Raw genomic sequence first — 15,528 nt, 5'->3', positions numbered from 1 at the left:
AGGCTTCTTCCATGCATACAACCTTTTTTTATGATTCTTGAACCAAGTGTTAGCTATGATTAAGTTGTGCTCTGTGCAAAATTCCACCATGTGGCTTCCTCTTTCATTTCTTACCCCAATCCATATTCACCTTCTATGTTTCCTTCTCTCCCTTTTCCTACTACCGAATTGCAGTCACCCATGACTATTAAATTTTCGTCTCCCTTCACTATCTAAATAATTTCTTTTATTTCATCATACATTTCTTCCATTTCTTCGTCATCTGCAGATCTAGTTGGCATATAGACTTGTAGTACTGTCGTAGTGTAGTGGTTAATAAAAAAAATGGGAGAAGAGAGACCGTGAAAAAGGAAGAGAATGAAAGTAATGCAGATCGGACTTTGTATTACGGAAAAGCTATCGGACTTCGTTATTCGAAAAAGCTATTGTTGGGGTGGTCCTTGTGGCGTTTTTGAGCAAAAGTTAAACCAATTTTCACTACAAAAGTTATTGAAAAGAAACAGAGAATAACAGAATGTAACTGACAGGGGAAATGGCGTAGCTTAGAGTTCATTCTTTACCAGGTTAACATGTCTTCTTTCGGGCGGCGTCCACGTCTTCAAAAAATCTCATTCATTTCAGCGTGAAAAAATCTGCTCCGAAATCTTGCAATAGTCCAGGGACCACTAATTTATACCAATTAAAATCATCTTGATACTGTATGCAATTTAATTCACTTTGCTACTTCCATCCAACGAATTTCTTAATAACTTCCACAATATCTACACATTACAATCAGATCAAGATTAGCCATTAAGTTTTTACGTCAGCATCCGATCACGCCTGCCTTAAGCTACCGCTATCAAGAGACAATTGAAACGGAATAAAAAAAACAAAAAAGTTAACAATTTTGGTAGTTTCTCTGCCGTCGAGCGCTCATACCGCTGCGACGAGATATTTTTTATCTGAGGGAACGAGTGTAGCGCGGCGAAATTCAAAGCCCCGCTACATCGCCCCCTCGACTGTCACGCTAAAACATTTAGCGTGGCAGGCTAGCAAACCTAAAAGTCAATACATGTAATTTTCATTGGGAAGGCCACGTGCATCCATAGGGGATAATCTTAACCAACACTTACTTTCTAAACCTATATACTAAATACAATTATTACAGTTTGTTTGAACAAGCTGTTCACCAGAGCAGTTAATGTTGTGTGCTCCCAGCGTTGGTTTCCCAATGCACATCTGGCAGCACGTAGTCTTTGCGCATGCGCAGTAGCATCACTGAATTTCGCGTGCGGCAGTTTCAAAATCGCTGTGTTATGACAGTCTTCAACAGTATTCACTCTCACATAGTGTTCATTACAAGTTGTTATTCCAGCATAAATGGCGTGTTAAGTTCGGTGACACCATAAGATTGAGCGTGTGCGTGATCTGAAGCAACGTCCATGACTTCTGTTACGACACAACACTCCAGGTCCTTGTGCGTTTTCATGACTATTGTTCCCGGGGCATATATGGTCGATGTAGTTTTTAGCCTCCACATCGCCTACGACAGGTGCAGAGTTTATTGTCTCCAAGCATCTGAAGGCCGGCCAGGAACAACGGCGTCGATGTTCGCAAAGGTAGGTGTTTCACCACATTGTTTACACTTGCCAACAAACGTTCATTTGCAGTATGAAAATCCTCATTATCGTCAAAGTAAACTGCAGTTTATATCGATTTATAAACAGTTATTTGGTTTATGCGCCATAAGTTTCACAAACAACACAAAATTCGTCGTTTATAACGTTCACTGTTTAACACAGTTTGCATCACTTTTTGCCACATTTACATTTTAACAGTTCACTTTGTCCAAGCATGTTTACATCGTTAATTATGAAAGCTTACATTTCGTGGTCACGTTTCAAAATGTTGACAATATGAAAAGTCTTAACACATATACAAATACATATAAATTTACAAGAATATACACGTGAAATATTTACGCTAAAAAAAATTATACTAAGTCCCATTGGCTTTCTTTTATTGGGGTTTATGGTCATTTTGATTTTCTTTATTAAGGTTTTGACGTGCCAAGGGATATAAGACTTAATGTTTAAAAGCACGGGCTTTCCTTTATTTATTATTTATTTCTTTTCTTTGATTCCATATCTTGGCTGGCTAGTGGTTGACCAGGCTTGTAATGCCATCAATATTCAGTTTTCTTCATGTCTTTTTATTCATACCTGAAAGTTTACTGTCACACAATATATTCTTACATTCCATAAACAAACAATACCCAGCTGCAGTATGTGGTAGGATAATGGAGAAAGAAAGAAAGATAGACTGGAAGAACTATTCACTACCTATAAACTACCAAATCCTACAGCTAATACATAAAAAAAAAGAATATAATACATTGTAACGTTTGCATCACCTTCAAGGGGTGTGTGAAAGGAGGTGCTTACAATTTACCAAATCATGGGTAAGTGTAAGTGTCCTTACGTCAAGTCTGTGTAGTGTAACATCATGACAGATTCTCTGTTTGTGTTCTGACTGTTCATATGACTTAGTGTATTATACCTTAACAAATCCTTGCATGAGTGAATCGCATGTCCCCTCAGTGCTTCCTCAATATCTCCACTTCTTGTGGATACCGTCTATACAAATGGAAAATGTATCTCAGAGATTGTCTCTCTCATAATGTGTATTATATGGTAACATATCAAATTTCCTCTCAAGAGTTCAACCATGAACTTTCTTCGACTTTAGTGAAGGTTAAATATCATGTATGTAGTATATATATATATCATTTCTATCTATAAATTATAAACAAAGAACATATTATTATAATTGACAGCAAAATGTCTCTTTCTCACTGTCCGTTGCTCGACGTCGGCTGCACGGATGGTCACTGCTCCTTTGCACTTACCTTGCATAGCCTAAAAAGTCAAATGTCTTCAACGTAGATGTAATTTTGTCATCTGTTCGCTTAAGTGGAGGTGTTGTACGAGTCGCAAAACGGCCTTAATAACTCTCCTATCTTTTGCTTCCTCAGGGTTTTCTGTCATATGTAATTATAATAAAGGCTAATATGGCACTAAATTTCACTTTCGTATTTTTTTTTTTTTTTTAACAAATGCATTCACATGAGGGCTGTGTAAAAACTATATTTCAACTTAAGTTCCTTAAAATATCATTCTCCTGTCTGAACACGAACTATAAATGTTTTCTTCCACACAATGGCGTAACAAAACTTAACGAAAGGTTACTAAGTTACACTTATGAAATAAATTAAAGCTAATGTGTTTCCAAGTTACATTCTTATTACACTTCTTTCCACAGCTGTAATCATCGTTATGTTCACTCTGCTTTTCTTGCGTTCATTCCTTTTCAAGGGCACTGAAAATAGATTCACATTTAACGTCTTGTACTCACGTGTTCTAACTCATCACAAATGTTTTCTTTCAAACTGAAATTCTTATGTAATCTTAAAGATGTAAACTGTTTACTCACTTCTCCATGTAGCACAATATTACCAAAACATTCTCACTCATTCCTTACTCACATATTCATCATTATATATATATATATACATTAAACAGATTCCTCATCAAACATTAATATATCACATACGTGGGGCCATTTGGCACTTCCATTCTCATAAAACTCCAATAATATTTTCCTCAAATAATCTCTTGTCTCCAACCACTTCACAGTAACTTACCTTCTTATATTAACTTAAATATTAACTCATTCATACTGATCATTCATTCTTACATCCTCATTCATTCTGCTACATACCTATGTCATTACTGATGTCAATAGCTATTATTTCCTCTCATTATAGTGCCTTGAAATAACTAACTAGTTGTTGATTCACCTTATAATTTACAATTAACAACCAATGTAACCTGCATAGACCTCATTCCTATATGAATATCTTTTCTCATTTAGTAAGTGTACTCGCCTGGGTTTACCTTCTCTTCATAATTATGTGTGCAAGTGTAACTGCAGTATATAATTTCCATAAATGAATGTTTGTGTTCTTAGGCTGTATAACTTAATGTTCGTGTATTAAATACAAATATTTATGATCTCGTTTTCACAGCAACTTGCTCATGTTCAACTTAGTTATCATTATATTATGTTGTTTTAGTGCACAAAGGGTTTCAAATGTCTGTGGGGATGCAGCCCCCTCGGCTTGTAAGATAACGGGTATTCTAGGGAGTAACAACCTGGGTGAGGTATGCTTGCTATTCTGAAAGGACCTGAATATAATAGCTGTCATTTTCTGTTCAGTTGTTTTAATGTTGTAGACTTGGGACGTGAACGCAAAAGAACAAGGTCATCAACCTGATAGGTTTATTAATTCCTGTTCTGCTGTCATTTTGTCGTCGTACCTGAGGAAACAAACCGTCTCAGCCGTTGCGCTCTTACAACACCCCACGACCGTAGCACGAGCGCTTAGCTCGGTCGTCGACTGTTTTCCGTCGTCTGCTGTGTTTGGCCGGGTTCATTGACCAGCTCCACTATGTTTACATTCCGGCCGGTTGGCGCCCACGCGTCAGCTGATGGCGCGCCGCAATTGTTATTGCTACTTCGTGGCGGGGAGTGCATAACTGTACCGGGGAACGGCGGCGGTTTCCGTGGAGGGTTATGATTTGTCATGCGTGAATTTTGTGTGTTCCACATATTCTGTCGGTGATTGTTGGGATTGGTATTGTTTTGGTGGTAATTATGTCTGTTATATGTCATGTTCCTGTCAAAGTAGCCCGGGTTGTACCGGTTATTCTCACGTCTCCTATTGTTGTTGTTGTACTGTCTGTAATTTTCATTTTGCTTGTAGTTACCATTTTGATATGGGTGATAATTATTGTTATTATTCCACGAATTTCTGCGGTTGTTCCTACTGTCATACACGTTTCCATTTGAATATGTTTCGCGCGCAGGCGTCGTATTGTGTCGCGGCGCGGACGGATGGTTCCACCAACCACCGTCACTACGGTTCCTTTGGGGTGGGTGCTGATTTTGGTTACTAATATGAGTAAAATTTGAATGGCGTGAATCGCCTCTGTAAACTACGTCCATTTGATCTAAGAAGTTTAAGAAAGTCTTAACGTCATTCTCCGGTACTCCTATTAATCTGTCTCGGTATGGAAAGGGTAAGTGGCTCTTTAAAGTGTCAATTATCGCTGACAAGTCGGCTGGTTTGGACCAGTACAGTGTCTTGTCTAAGTACCTCTCAAAGTATTGTCTTAATGTCTCTTTTTTAGGGTCATAGGTCTCGGGGTTACACACTTCTCTCCTTAGACTCTGTTGCTCATTCTCGGACCAGAATTCGTCCAAGAAGGCTTGTTCGAACTGTTCAAACGTAAGGCACCGCCGCTTCATAGCGGCACCCCACTTAGCTGCTCGTCCTCTCATAAGATTGGTGACGTATCTGATTTTATCGACTTCTGACCAACTACGTGGAAAAACACCGTCAAATGATCTAATAAACACAATAGGGTGGACTTTGTGCTTGTCCTCACTGGAAAATGTCTGGAAATACCCATGTCTTACAAACGTGTCATCGACCATGCCGGTAACGTAATATTGCTCGTTCGGTGGAAAAGAAAGCGGCACATTGTAATTTTGATTTGAAATAGGTGATTCCACAATAGGTGGTGTTCTGTCTGTGTCATTAGCCATGGTTTTAGCTGTTTTGTCGTTTCCTGACGATGCGTTTGCACCTATCGCCAAACACGGCACAACATTGTCTCGTAATTTTGTCACTTCGTCTTCTATGTGTTTTGTCTCGTCTTTAACGTGTGTCTTTGTTTTTGAAAGTATGTCCTGTGTAATTGTTTCAAGTTTTTTGTCCAGATAGTCGTCACACAATTTACACTCATGCACAATTCTTTCGGCCATGTTGGTGTCGTTGTTTAGTGACGCGAGGTCCGCTCGATCTTCTAACTTTTCTATCTTTTCTTTGAGGTGGGTCTGTTCAAGAACTACCATTGTAAGTTGTTGGGTAATATTTCCCACTTCTTCAGTCAGCTTTTCTTGGGTGGAGCTAGCTGAAGTGTGGGCCTGAGCTAACTCTTCCACACGGGTGTTCACTTCCTGCTGCACATTAACTATTTGAGTTAACTGATTCTCACATCGGGTGATATTGCTTTTTGTTTCGTGTGTGAATGTAACCAAAGTTTCTTCCTGTTTAGTGACTCGGTCGGACAATGTCTCAAATCGCTGGCTGAGCTGTTGAGTGGTGTTATTTAATTCTGTCATCTGTTTTGTCGTCCGTTCAAAATTTTCGGTCATAGTATGGTTTAATATGTCAATTTTCTGACTAACGTCTCGTTTCATGTCTGCAAATAACTCTAATAGTCGGTCCAGTTTGTCAGTTTCCTGTGTCCGATTTGTGTCACATTGCTGAATTTGTCTCATATTCGGTTCTGACATTGATGTTAACAATGGTGCTGACGGTCTAGCCTCGCGTCCATTCCACATTTCGTCATTTAAAGTCGCCATCTGTGTATTATCACAAATGTTGCGAGTTTGAGGCAAAATCATTGCATTGATCTGTGAACTCGTCCATGGAGGGAAACGCGGACTTTCTTGTTGGTTGAAAGATGAATCTACTTCACTTAACTTATCTGCCGAAACTATCTCTACCTTACCACGTTCCATTGTAATAGGATGTATAATAGTAAGTCAAAAAGGGAATAATATAAGTCTGATTAATAAAGATTTGACTCAAATTTAGGTTGAAATATTTTCTCGTCAATGTAAATGATTGCTCTATTGCAAACAATGGTTGAGAAAGATGCAGCAGGGCGGACAAAATTTTTCGTAACAAATGACTGTTTGGCGGTCAAATTCACGATCTTCATATGCTACAACAATACTATAATTAAGACAAACTACAATAGAGATAGATAATTTTGTAAAAATCTAGAAGAAAACTACAGGATGTGTGGAAAAGGAAAAATGGATTCTGCAGTTGGCTATTGAATGTTTGAATGAAACATAATTGTGTGACTCACCATTAAATTTTCTGTCCTGCAACGGCTGGTCAGTCACTTCTGCGTAAATCGTATTCGTCAAAATATGGATTTTCTTAATACATCTCCATCGGATAATCACCAAAAGGTCTCAAAATAACAGTTTTGCATCAATATATGCCATGAAAAGAAAAACAGATTGAATTAGTTACAAAAATTCTTTACAATATTGTGCTATCATTTGCTTAGGTACAATAAAATTGGTGTTTTAGTTACCATTTAAAGTTCAGGATTTTTTGATATTCTCTGTTGGGAAAAAATACAAATTAAAGTTTCAAATTTGCTCAAAAACGACACATCCGAAAATTGCGTCCAGTCGCGGGAGCCAGTTGTAGTGGTTAATAAAAAAAATGGGAGAAGAGAGACCGTGAAAAAGGAAGAGAATGAAAGTAATGCAGATCGGACTTTGTATTACGGAAAAGGTATCGGACTTCGTTATTCGAAAAAGCTATTGTTGGGGTGGTCCTTGTGGCGTTTTTGAGCAAAAGTTAAACCAATTTTCACTACAAAAGTTATTGAAAAGAAACAGAGAATAACAGAATGTAACTGACAGGGGAAATGGCGTAGCTTAGAGTTCATTCTTTACCAGGTTAACATGTCTTCTTTCGGGCGGCGTCCACGTCTTCAAAAAATCTCATTCATTTCAGCGTGAAAAAATCTGCTCCGAAATCTTGCAATAGTCCAGGGATCACTAATTTATACCAATTAAAATCATCTTGATACTGTATGCAATTTAATTCACTTTGCTACTTCCATCCAACGAATTTCTTAATAACTTCCACAATATCTACACGTTACAATCAGATCAAGATTAGCCATTAAGTTTTTACGTCAGCATCCGATCACGCCTGCCTTAAGCTACCGCTATCAAGAGACAACTGAAACGGAATAAAAAAACAAAAAAGTTAACAATTTTGGTAGTTTCTCTGCCGTCGAGCGCTCATACCGCTGCGACGAGATATTTTTTATGTGAGGGAACGAGTGTAGCGCGGCGAAATTCAAAGCCCCGCTACAGTAGGCATGGGCTTCGTGTCTATCTTTGCCACAACAATGCGTTCGCTGTGCTCTTTGTAGTAGCTTACCCGTGTTTCTATTGTTTTATTCATTATTAAACCTATTCCTACATTACTCCTTCGTACTGATCATATGCTTTACAGAATTTTTAATTTAATTGTCTCAATTGAAATCTTTTTTGAATGAGGTTACCATTTTGGCTACACAATAGCCATTTTTGGAATCTTTCTGCTGCGCTGCAACAAATTGTGAACATGTAACCGTGTAAGCTGATTAGTGTTATTTTTACATGATAATGACGTATTGCAGTGCAGTAGTATGACAGACTCTAAAGACAACTACTGCGTAGGCGAAACTGAAAATCTTGTTAAAAAACAATGTGATTGAGAAATTAAATAAAAAAAATATATCCCAGGTATTGTTCCATCACCTGAGCAAGGAAACCGAGCAGAATTTTGGAAAGGGTGTTCAACTTCGTGGAGAAGAAATAAAAACTTCAAGGTTTGCTATTGACATTGTAATTCTACCACAGATGCCAAAGGACTCAATGGAGCAGTTGAACAGGACGAGTAGTGTCTCAAAAAGAGGTTATGAGGTGAACAGTGACAAAAGTAAAACGAAGGCAACTGAGTGCTGTCAAATTAAATCGTGCAGTGGTGAGGGAATTAAATTAGGAAATGAGAATATAAAAGCGAAAGATGGGTTTTGCTGTTTGAACAGCAAAATAAACCGGAGGCAGCTAGAAAAGTGTATCTGAAGCAGAGGAATGTGTTAAAATGAGCAAGTCTAAGTCTGAAGGTATTTATCTGGTGTGTAGCCTCAAATTGAAGAGAGATGTGGATGAAAACCAGTTCTCATGAGAAGAGAATAGGAACTTAATATGGTGCCATTGAAGAGTGCTGAAGAATAGATTGCTAGATTGAATGAGTGCTGAGGAGGTATTACATTGAACTGGGGAGAAATGAAATTTATTACACAACTTGACTAAAAGACGTGATCAATTGATATAGGACACATCCGGAGTCTCGGAGGAATAATCAGTTTGCTAAGGGAGGGAAATATGGAGCGTAAAAATTATAGAGGGTGAAATCAAATGGACTCATATTCGGGAAGACGACAGCTCGAACCCGCATCCGGCCGTCCAGATATAGGTTTCCACAATTTCCCTAAATCACTCGAGGCAAATGCCGGGAGAGTTCATTTGAAAGAGTTCGGCTGATTTCCTTCCCCGTCCCTGACACTGTCTGAGCTCGTACTCCATCTCCAATAACCTCGATGTGGACAGGACGTCAAACCCGCTCTTCCTTTCTTCATTCTTTGGAATGTGACGCACTTACTACTTTTCGAGCATCGTATTGAGGTGGACTACGTAGGCTACAAGTTTTTGTAGTCGCTGTTACTTATATCTATAACTTGTTTGCCTGAACCGTGTTACTCTATCCAGGGGGCAGTGGACTCCATTCTCGAAGATTCCGAGACCTCGGACTCCAATTCACGTGTCGGTCCTTTATCGCGCACTTATTTCACCTCTGTTGTATATATTTCACGTTAGGTTTTTCTATATTGTGTAACTTCAACAGAGTTCACTATACACATTAGCCTCAGTCATTTGACTCCACGTGTCTCGTACGAGTTTCCCTCGACAGTCGGTGCCGTGACAACCGACTCGCACGGCTAGATTCCGCGGTCTGTAGGAAACCTCGGAGATGGGACGGCGTTTTCGTGGAATAACCGTTCCCATGAGAGGGTGTCTCTGTGTGCGAGAGTACGGTGCACGTCGCCCCCACCTCGTAGGTACGCTGTGTCCACTTTCACTCGTGATGTCCACGAAAGAAATAAAATTTCTCGGGCAGTATGTGGCTGAAAACAGACACTTGTTTACTAAAATAACATAAATGCTCACTCGAGATGACGACTGTCCTCGGTCGGAGACGGGACGGAGGGAATAACACTTTTTTCCGAGCGATACATTACCCCCCGAGGGGTGGCGAGGGTCGAGCACAGTACTCAGGTTCGAGTCAGTGTAGGTTGCGACAGAGGTGGAGATGCTTGCACAAGTTAGACTGTCGTGGATAGCTCCGTGTGAGTGGTCTCTGGGCTGAAGACAACAGCAGCAACAAGTCACAAAGTTTTTATCATCTCCCTCGAAAAAACACAATAGGAGCTATGTAGTTAATTTTTTGATTGTTTGCAGAAAGATGTCTGCTTGTAACAATACGAGACAAGATAGATGTAATGGAACTTGAATAGCGTATTTGCCTCTATTGGTTATGGTAGAGAGATCGATCTTTTGGTCCTGTCTGTATATTTATGTATAATATTGCAAGAATATAAGCTGGGCGAGTGTAAAGCTATCATTAAAAAACACACGCCGCGCGATTTGTTACGATTTGGTCGGTCATAGTAATAATGACAAGCTTTTGAATACAATTTAAATATAATGGCGATACCTGTTTAGTGTTATTGGAAATAATGTGTAGTAAATTAATGAGTAAGGTAGCTGATCCTATAAGAAGAGGTAAAATTGGGCGTATTGAGATGTTTTGCTTTATATCGACAAAGGCGATGATACGGCGTCATTTTTTCGTTTACTCTTAGAAATAAACAAGTAAAGAACTGCTAATTGTGCGTTGTGAAAAAATATAGGGGCGAGTTTTAAATAACTACGGTATACGATCAGAGTAACAAAAGGACAATTAGTTACACGAAATCGCAGATAGCGAAGTGTGGTCATTAAATTGAGCACACCTAGAGGGTGGTCAATTCCAGCATAAATCTACACACATGTCACGAGGGACTCGGTATTGAGACCGTCCTTTCTTTTTTCTTTTTTTTTCTTTTTTAATTTTTATTTTATTTTTTTTATTTTATTTTTTTTTTATTATATCGGGGACAGCGGGCTCCAATTTATGAAAAGGAGAAAAACGTTAACTTTTGCGCGAACTCTTAATAATAGCAGATCGGAGAAAAAAGTGTGTAATTGTCTTACGCCTAACAAACATTAGTGGAGCGCGGTGGCTAAACTAGAAGAGTCAATAACAGAATACTGTATCATTGTCATTGACTGTTGGTGTAGAGCAACCAAAACTGTTCATCAAAGGGTTTCGATGGAACTTGGGAGTTAGGGTTCAGGCACTCGCATATACTCCACATCAGTGTGTGAATGAGTGGTGAATGCGAAATAAAACTGTGAACAAAGTGACGTTAAATAAAACAGAAGATGCAAGACAGTTTGGTCGTATCTGTTGTCATTCCATAAACTGTTACATTTCTTATCATTGTGTGAAGCCTTTATAGACGATCTTTATGACAATTTGCTTCGAAGGGATCTCGTTGCGAGTTAAGTTTTGGGGACCTGGTCAAGAGGGGGTAGTTCCTAGATCCTAACTACTGCAGCTGTTCTGGAATCAGGTGCTACCGTGACCGTCGTGTGTTGTCAATGACGTAAGGTTACCATATCTGATGCCCTAAGATCGACGCGCGGTTCCACTCGGTATAACGGTGCCTCACGGCAATGACGACAACGCCGACGACGAAGGACGATACGCTAGATACTGTCCTACCACAAGTCGAAATTCCTTTCACTGTACTGCAGCGTGCCGCTACGGGATCTGAAACAAAATGGTGAACAAATTGACTGATTGGGTTTCAGTGTGTAGCAGGATAGCAGACACATTGGCAGAAACAAACAAGTAGTAACTATAAAATTTGATTTATTTTGAGTGTATAATTTAAACTTTAATACTAACACCAGCATTTTGTATTCAGTGTATCTGTACAAACTGTGAACACAGTCAGTAACGGGACTGTGTGATTTGCCCACATATTCATAAAATTCAGTCTTTACAGTCTGTTCAGAGCCAGATATTTGCAAGGACGGGTGACGTGTGACGCAGGAAAAAGAGGCGGCGGAGCGCGAGGGCCGGTTGCGGGAGCAGAACCGCGAGCAGGAGCGCCTGCTGGTGGAGAAGGGCGAGGCGGTGGCGGCGGTGGCGCGGCAGCTGGAGGAGGCGCAGCGCGGGCTGGGGCGGGCCGGGCCGCTGCGCGCAGAGGTGGAGGCGGCGCGGCGCGACGCGCAGAGGGCCTCGCAGCAGCTGGAGGCCGCGCAGGTGGGTCGCCGCGCCTGCGCACTCACGGAACACGATTACGCAGGCAAGTAGGTGGACAGAGCTCAATTGTTTTTGGCATTTTGCCTTCGCACGTGCTGAAGATGTGCAGATTGTCACTACTGTGTGAACGAGGTGTGTATTGTTCCTGTCTAGAATTATAATTTCTGGGCGATTTGTGGATTTGTAATTTTCTCGGGTGTCTTACGGACACATCTTCCACCTGTACGTGACTGTATTAGTGCTGCACTGCATTTTAGCTGATGTACTGTATTTGTGTGCCTTTAAATGACTTTTCTAACTAGACCTCTAGGTGCCCTCTGGCATTTTCGAAGTGTGGTTAGCTCGTCTGCAATGTTATCCAGTGTTGCAGCAAGAAAGGTAAGATGCCGAACTTGTGATGCGAATCGTGTTATCCTGGCCATTGTATACAGCTGCCTTTTAACAGTGTTACAACGAGAGCAATGATTGTAATAGTGACTTTGCTTTAATGACATTAATTTTGTATTACTTATTCGACGTTTTTCTATTACAAATATGATCTCACTTTGATTGTGCCAACTTTTTCCAGTCACTGACCCCCTGGGAACGAAACGAATCGACACATATTTTCATCCGTAACTGTGATCGCATCTCTGCACGTGTTTTACTTTCTTCAGTTTCTCCGTACCTGTCTGTCCTCTCACCCTGACACTCGTCAGTTATACGGGATCGAGTTTCCCTACGCACTGAGCACCTGTAAGAAATGTGGGATCGACTACCAGATGACACGAGAGGCGGACTGACGGAGTAAAAGGAGGCAGGGAGTACCGTGTGGTCTGGAGAGGAGCAGTGACGGCAGGAGGGGTCGGCCGGCAGGGCACGGTGACTCTGATCGTGGACTAGTCATCGAATATCACCTGTGTCGCAGCTCCGTCAGGGATATTTCGACTCTTCTAAAGTCGGGACCGGGCGGACCTCGTATACTGAGAGACAGGGACGGTTGAGCATTGCAGAGGACATTTGTAAAAAAAGTGCACAAAAATGTCAGACGGAATCACTCCCGAGTTCCGAAGAGCTGCCGGCATTCCGGCGAGCACAGTGACTGCGGAGGGAGGGAAAAGGTCAGATTTGACGGTCGAACAGCTTCTCGTGAGCCACGTACTTCTGTAGTCGGTGCTCGTATCCTGTGACAATCTCTCGGGACGGTTCGGGTTTCGCGAAAGCCCGGAGGACGTAACCTGCCCTCACGAGAAGTTGCGATGCCGAAGTACGTAGGAGGTGGTGTTACGATAAGGAGGTACTTTTTGCGGTTAGGGTATGGTCCCCTTACCGCACTCGGGAAAGTACCAACTGGGGGAGGATACGGATGTCGGTACGGTGTACTGTGCACGGTACGGGTAGAGTTCGGAGATGACGATTGTTTGTGCTGGCACTAGAATGCTTGCTACCGTAAAGAACCACCTGTAAGGGGTCGGATTGTGGACAGTAACATTCTGAAATGTTTTTCTTCTCGTCGGTGTAGGATTTTGTGTAGTTGCCGGCTCACTTCTTGTCGTCAAAACTGAGTCGGAACACTTCACAAAATCTGTCACCCGATGTAACGTCTGATGTATTTACCTTTTTCTTAATCCGGTTGGCGTAATCGATTCTCTCGAAGTAGAAGTACCGCCAAATGGTGCCTCTGAAATTCTGTCTGAATCCGTGGAAAGGCTCGACTTCTTCACGTTCTGCAGTTGTTGTCGGAGCCAAAGAAGATCCGTGTGTATCACGAGAAAGCACGCCCACTACTTTCCTTTACAAACACGTATTTTCTCGAATGGGTGTAAAGACAATTAGTATAACTCACAAATTAGAGTAGAACACAACTTTTATACGACACGTACCTCAGAGGATCGACGTCACTGAGCAGATTACAGTTTATTGCCTCTGTCACAAAATCGTATCGTCTTTCGTTTCGACTCTCGGAGAGTGCAGTCGCTCCGTGACGGTCGAGCCACCGCCGAGCCGCGACACCGAAACGTGAAAGGAGCCACCCGCAGCAGTTGAAGCGTTTATTTGTTGCACTCTCTTGCCACTTTGCCACATTCTCGTATTCCACATCTCCCGTTTAATGTCTGTACCTACAAAAAGAGACACCTGCGTGCAATATATATTTTGTGGGTCACTACCTATTTAATATGATTCTGTCACGATCGTGTTTCCTCGTACTGCACTTCGTGAAATGCGGGGTGGCCTGCCCAGACTCTCGACCCGAACCGAACGGAACGCCTCGGAGACGGGGCAGAGTGTCGTCACGGCTCGAGAATGTGGCACCCGGCTTCACTTCCTCCTCCGGTTCCGGCTCTCGAGGGAGGACGAGGTGCCGTTCCTCGACAGACGTTCGGACGCTCGCCTGCAGAGCTGGAGCCGCCCACTGATACCTCTGGTCAGGTAGCATGCGCACTCACTCAGCCACTCAGTTCGTGCGCCTGACACACTGCTGAATTCACTACTGGTACAACATTTTCTGATGTTGACTTGTGTTTCCAGGAGTTGGCAACAGTAATGGAATCATTAACATAATGTGTGAATTTAAGTGAGGACTGATGTAAGAAGCATACTAAAGTACAGTATCATACTTTTTTTATTGTTATTTGCAAATTTGTCATAATAATAATAATAATAATAATAATAATAATAATAATAATTATTATTATTATTATTATTATTATTATTATTATTATTATTATTATTAGTGTTGATTTCAACGGGATGACTTTTGATTATGTTCTAATTTACATGTTTTTCTTCAAAAAAGTATTGTAGCCTACTTCATTTGATTGTCTTTGTTAGCTAACTCCTTTCATGGTTTTTGGTTCTGATAAGCTTGCCGCTGCTATAATTTGAAGATTGTTTTTTTATATCAAATAAGTATTCAGCCGAGATAACTAATAAATTATGAGACGGGAATGCCTACTAGTACTTACTTTCGAGGGACGAAAAGTGTAAAACTGCTGATGTACAACCGGCTGTACTCCTAAATGACTAATCCGGGACGCAGTTGCGGGTTGCCTTTCTAATAGATTTCAGGGGTAACAAAAATCGGTTTTCAATATTTCACACGTTTATTGACGAAATATAAAGATTTAAAGTGCTGTCATAATCTTGGTGAAGGTGTGTACAGTGGAGGCAAAAGCCGACGTGAAGTAACGAGGAGTGGGGATTGCCCAAAGAACTGGGCGTCAGGACGTGTGTGAGACAGTGTCACGGAGGAAGTAATGTGGGAAATGGAAAGAGAAGGCAAAGTGATGAAGCTAAATGGAAGAATACATTTATATGGGTATGCAGACAGCATTGCAGCTGTAATATAGTAGGAGATGGCAGAAGTTATGGGGGATTTAGCAAATAAACCCAGTCAGATTAGACTGAGGATTAATGCG

The 15,528-nt window shown here is 41.0% G+C and overlaps 1 protein-coding gene across 1 annotated transcript in view; it reads left to right on the top strand.

Annotated features, from left to right (window-relative positions):
* Positions 1 to 15,528, top strand: part of LOC124552393 (plectin-like) — a 230,501-nt gene that overhangs the window by 94,600 nt on the left and 120,373 nt on the right. The window contains exons 6-7 of the mRNA XM_047126654.1: positions 11,918 to 12,010; positions 12,074 to 12,130. Coding sequence (XP_046982610.1) covers positions 11,918 to 12,010; positions 12,074 to 12,130 — 150 coding nt within the window. The remainder of the gene's footprint in view (positions 1 to 11,917; positions 12,011 to 12,073; positions 12,131 to 15,528) is intronic.

This window comes from Schistocerca americana, chromosome 10, assembly GCF_021461395.2.
Source record: "Schistocerca americana isolate TAMUIC-IGC-003095 chromosome 10, iqSchAmer2.1, whole genome shotgun sequence".
Taxonomy (NCBI): Eukaryota; Metazoa; Arthropoda; class Insecta; order Orthoptera; family Acrididae; genus Schistocerca; species Schistocerca americana.
Note: the sequence above shows the minus strand (reverse complement) of the source record. Positions and strands in the feature narration are given on the sequence as shown.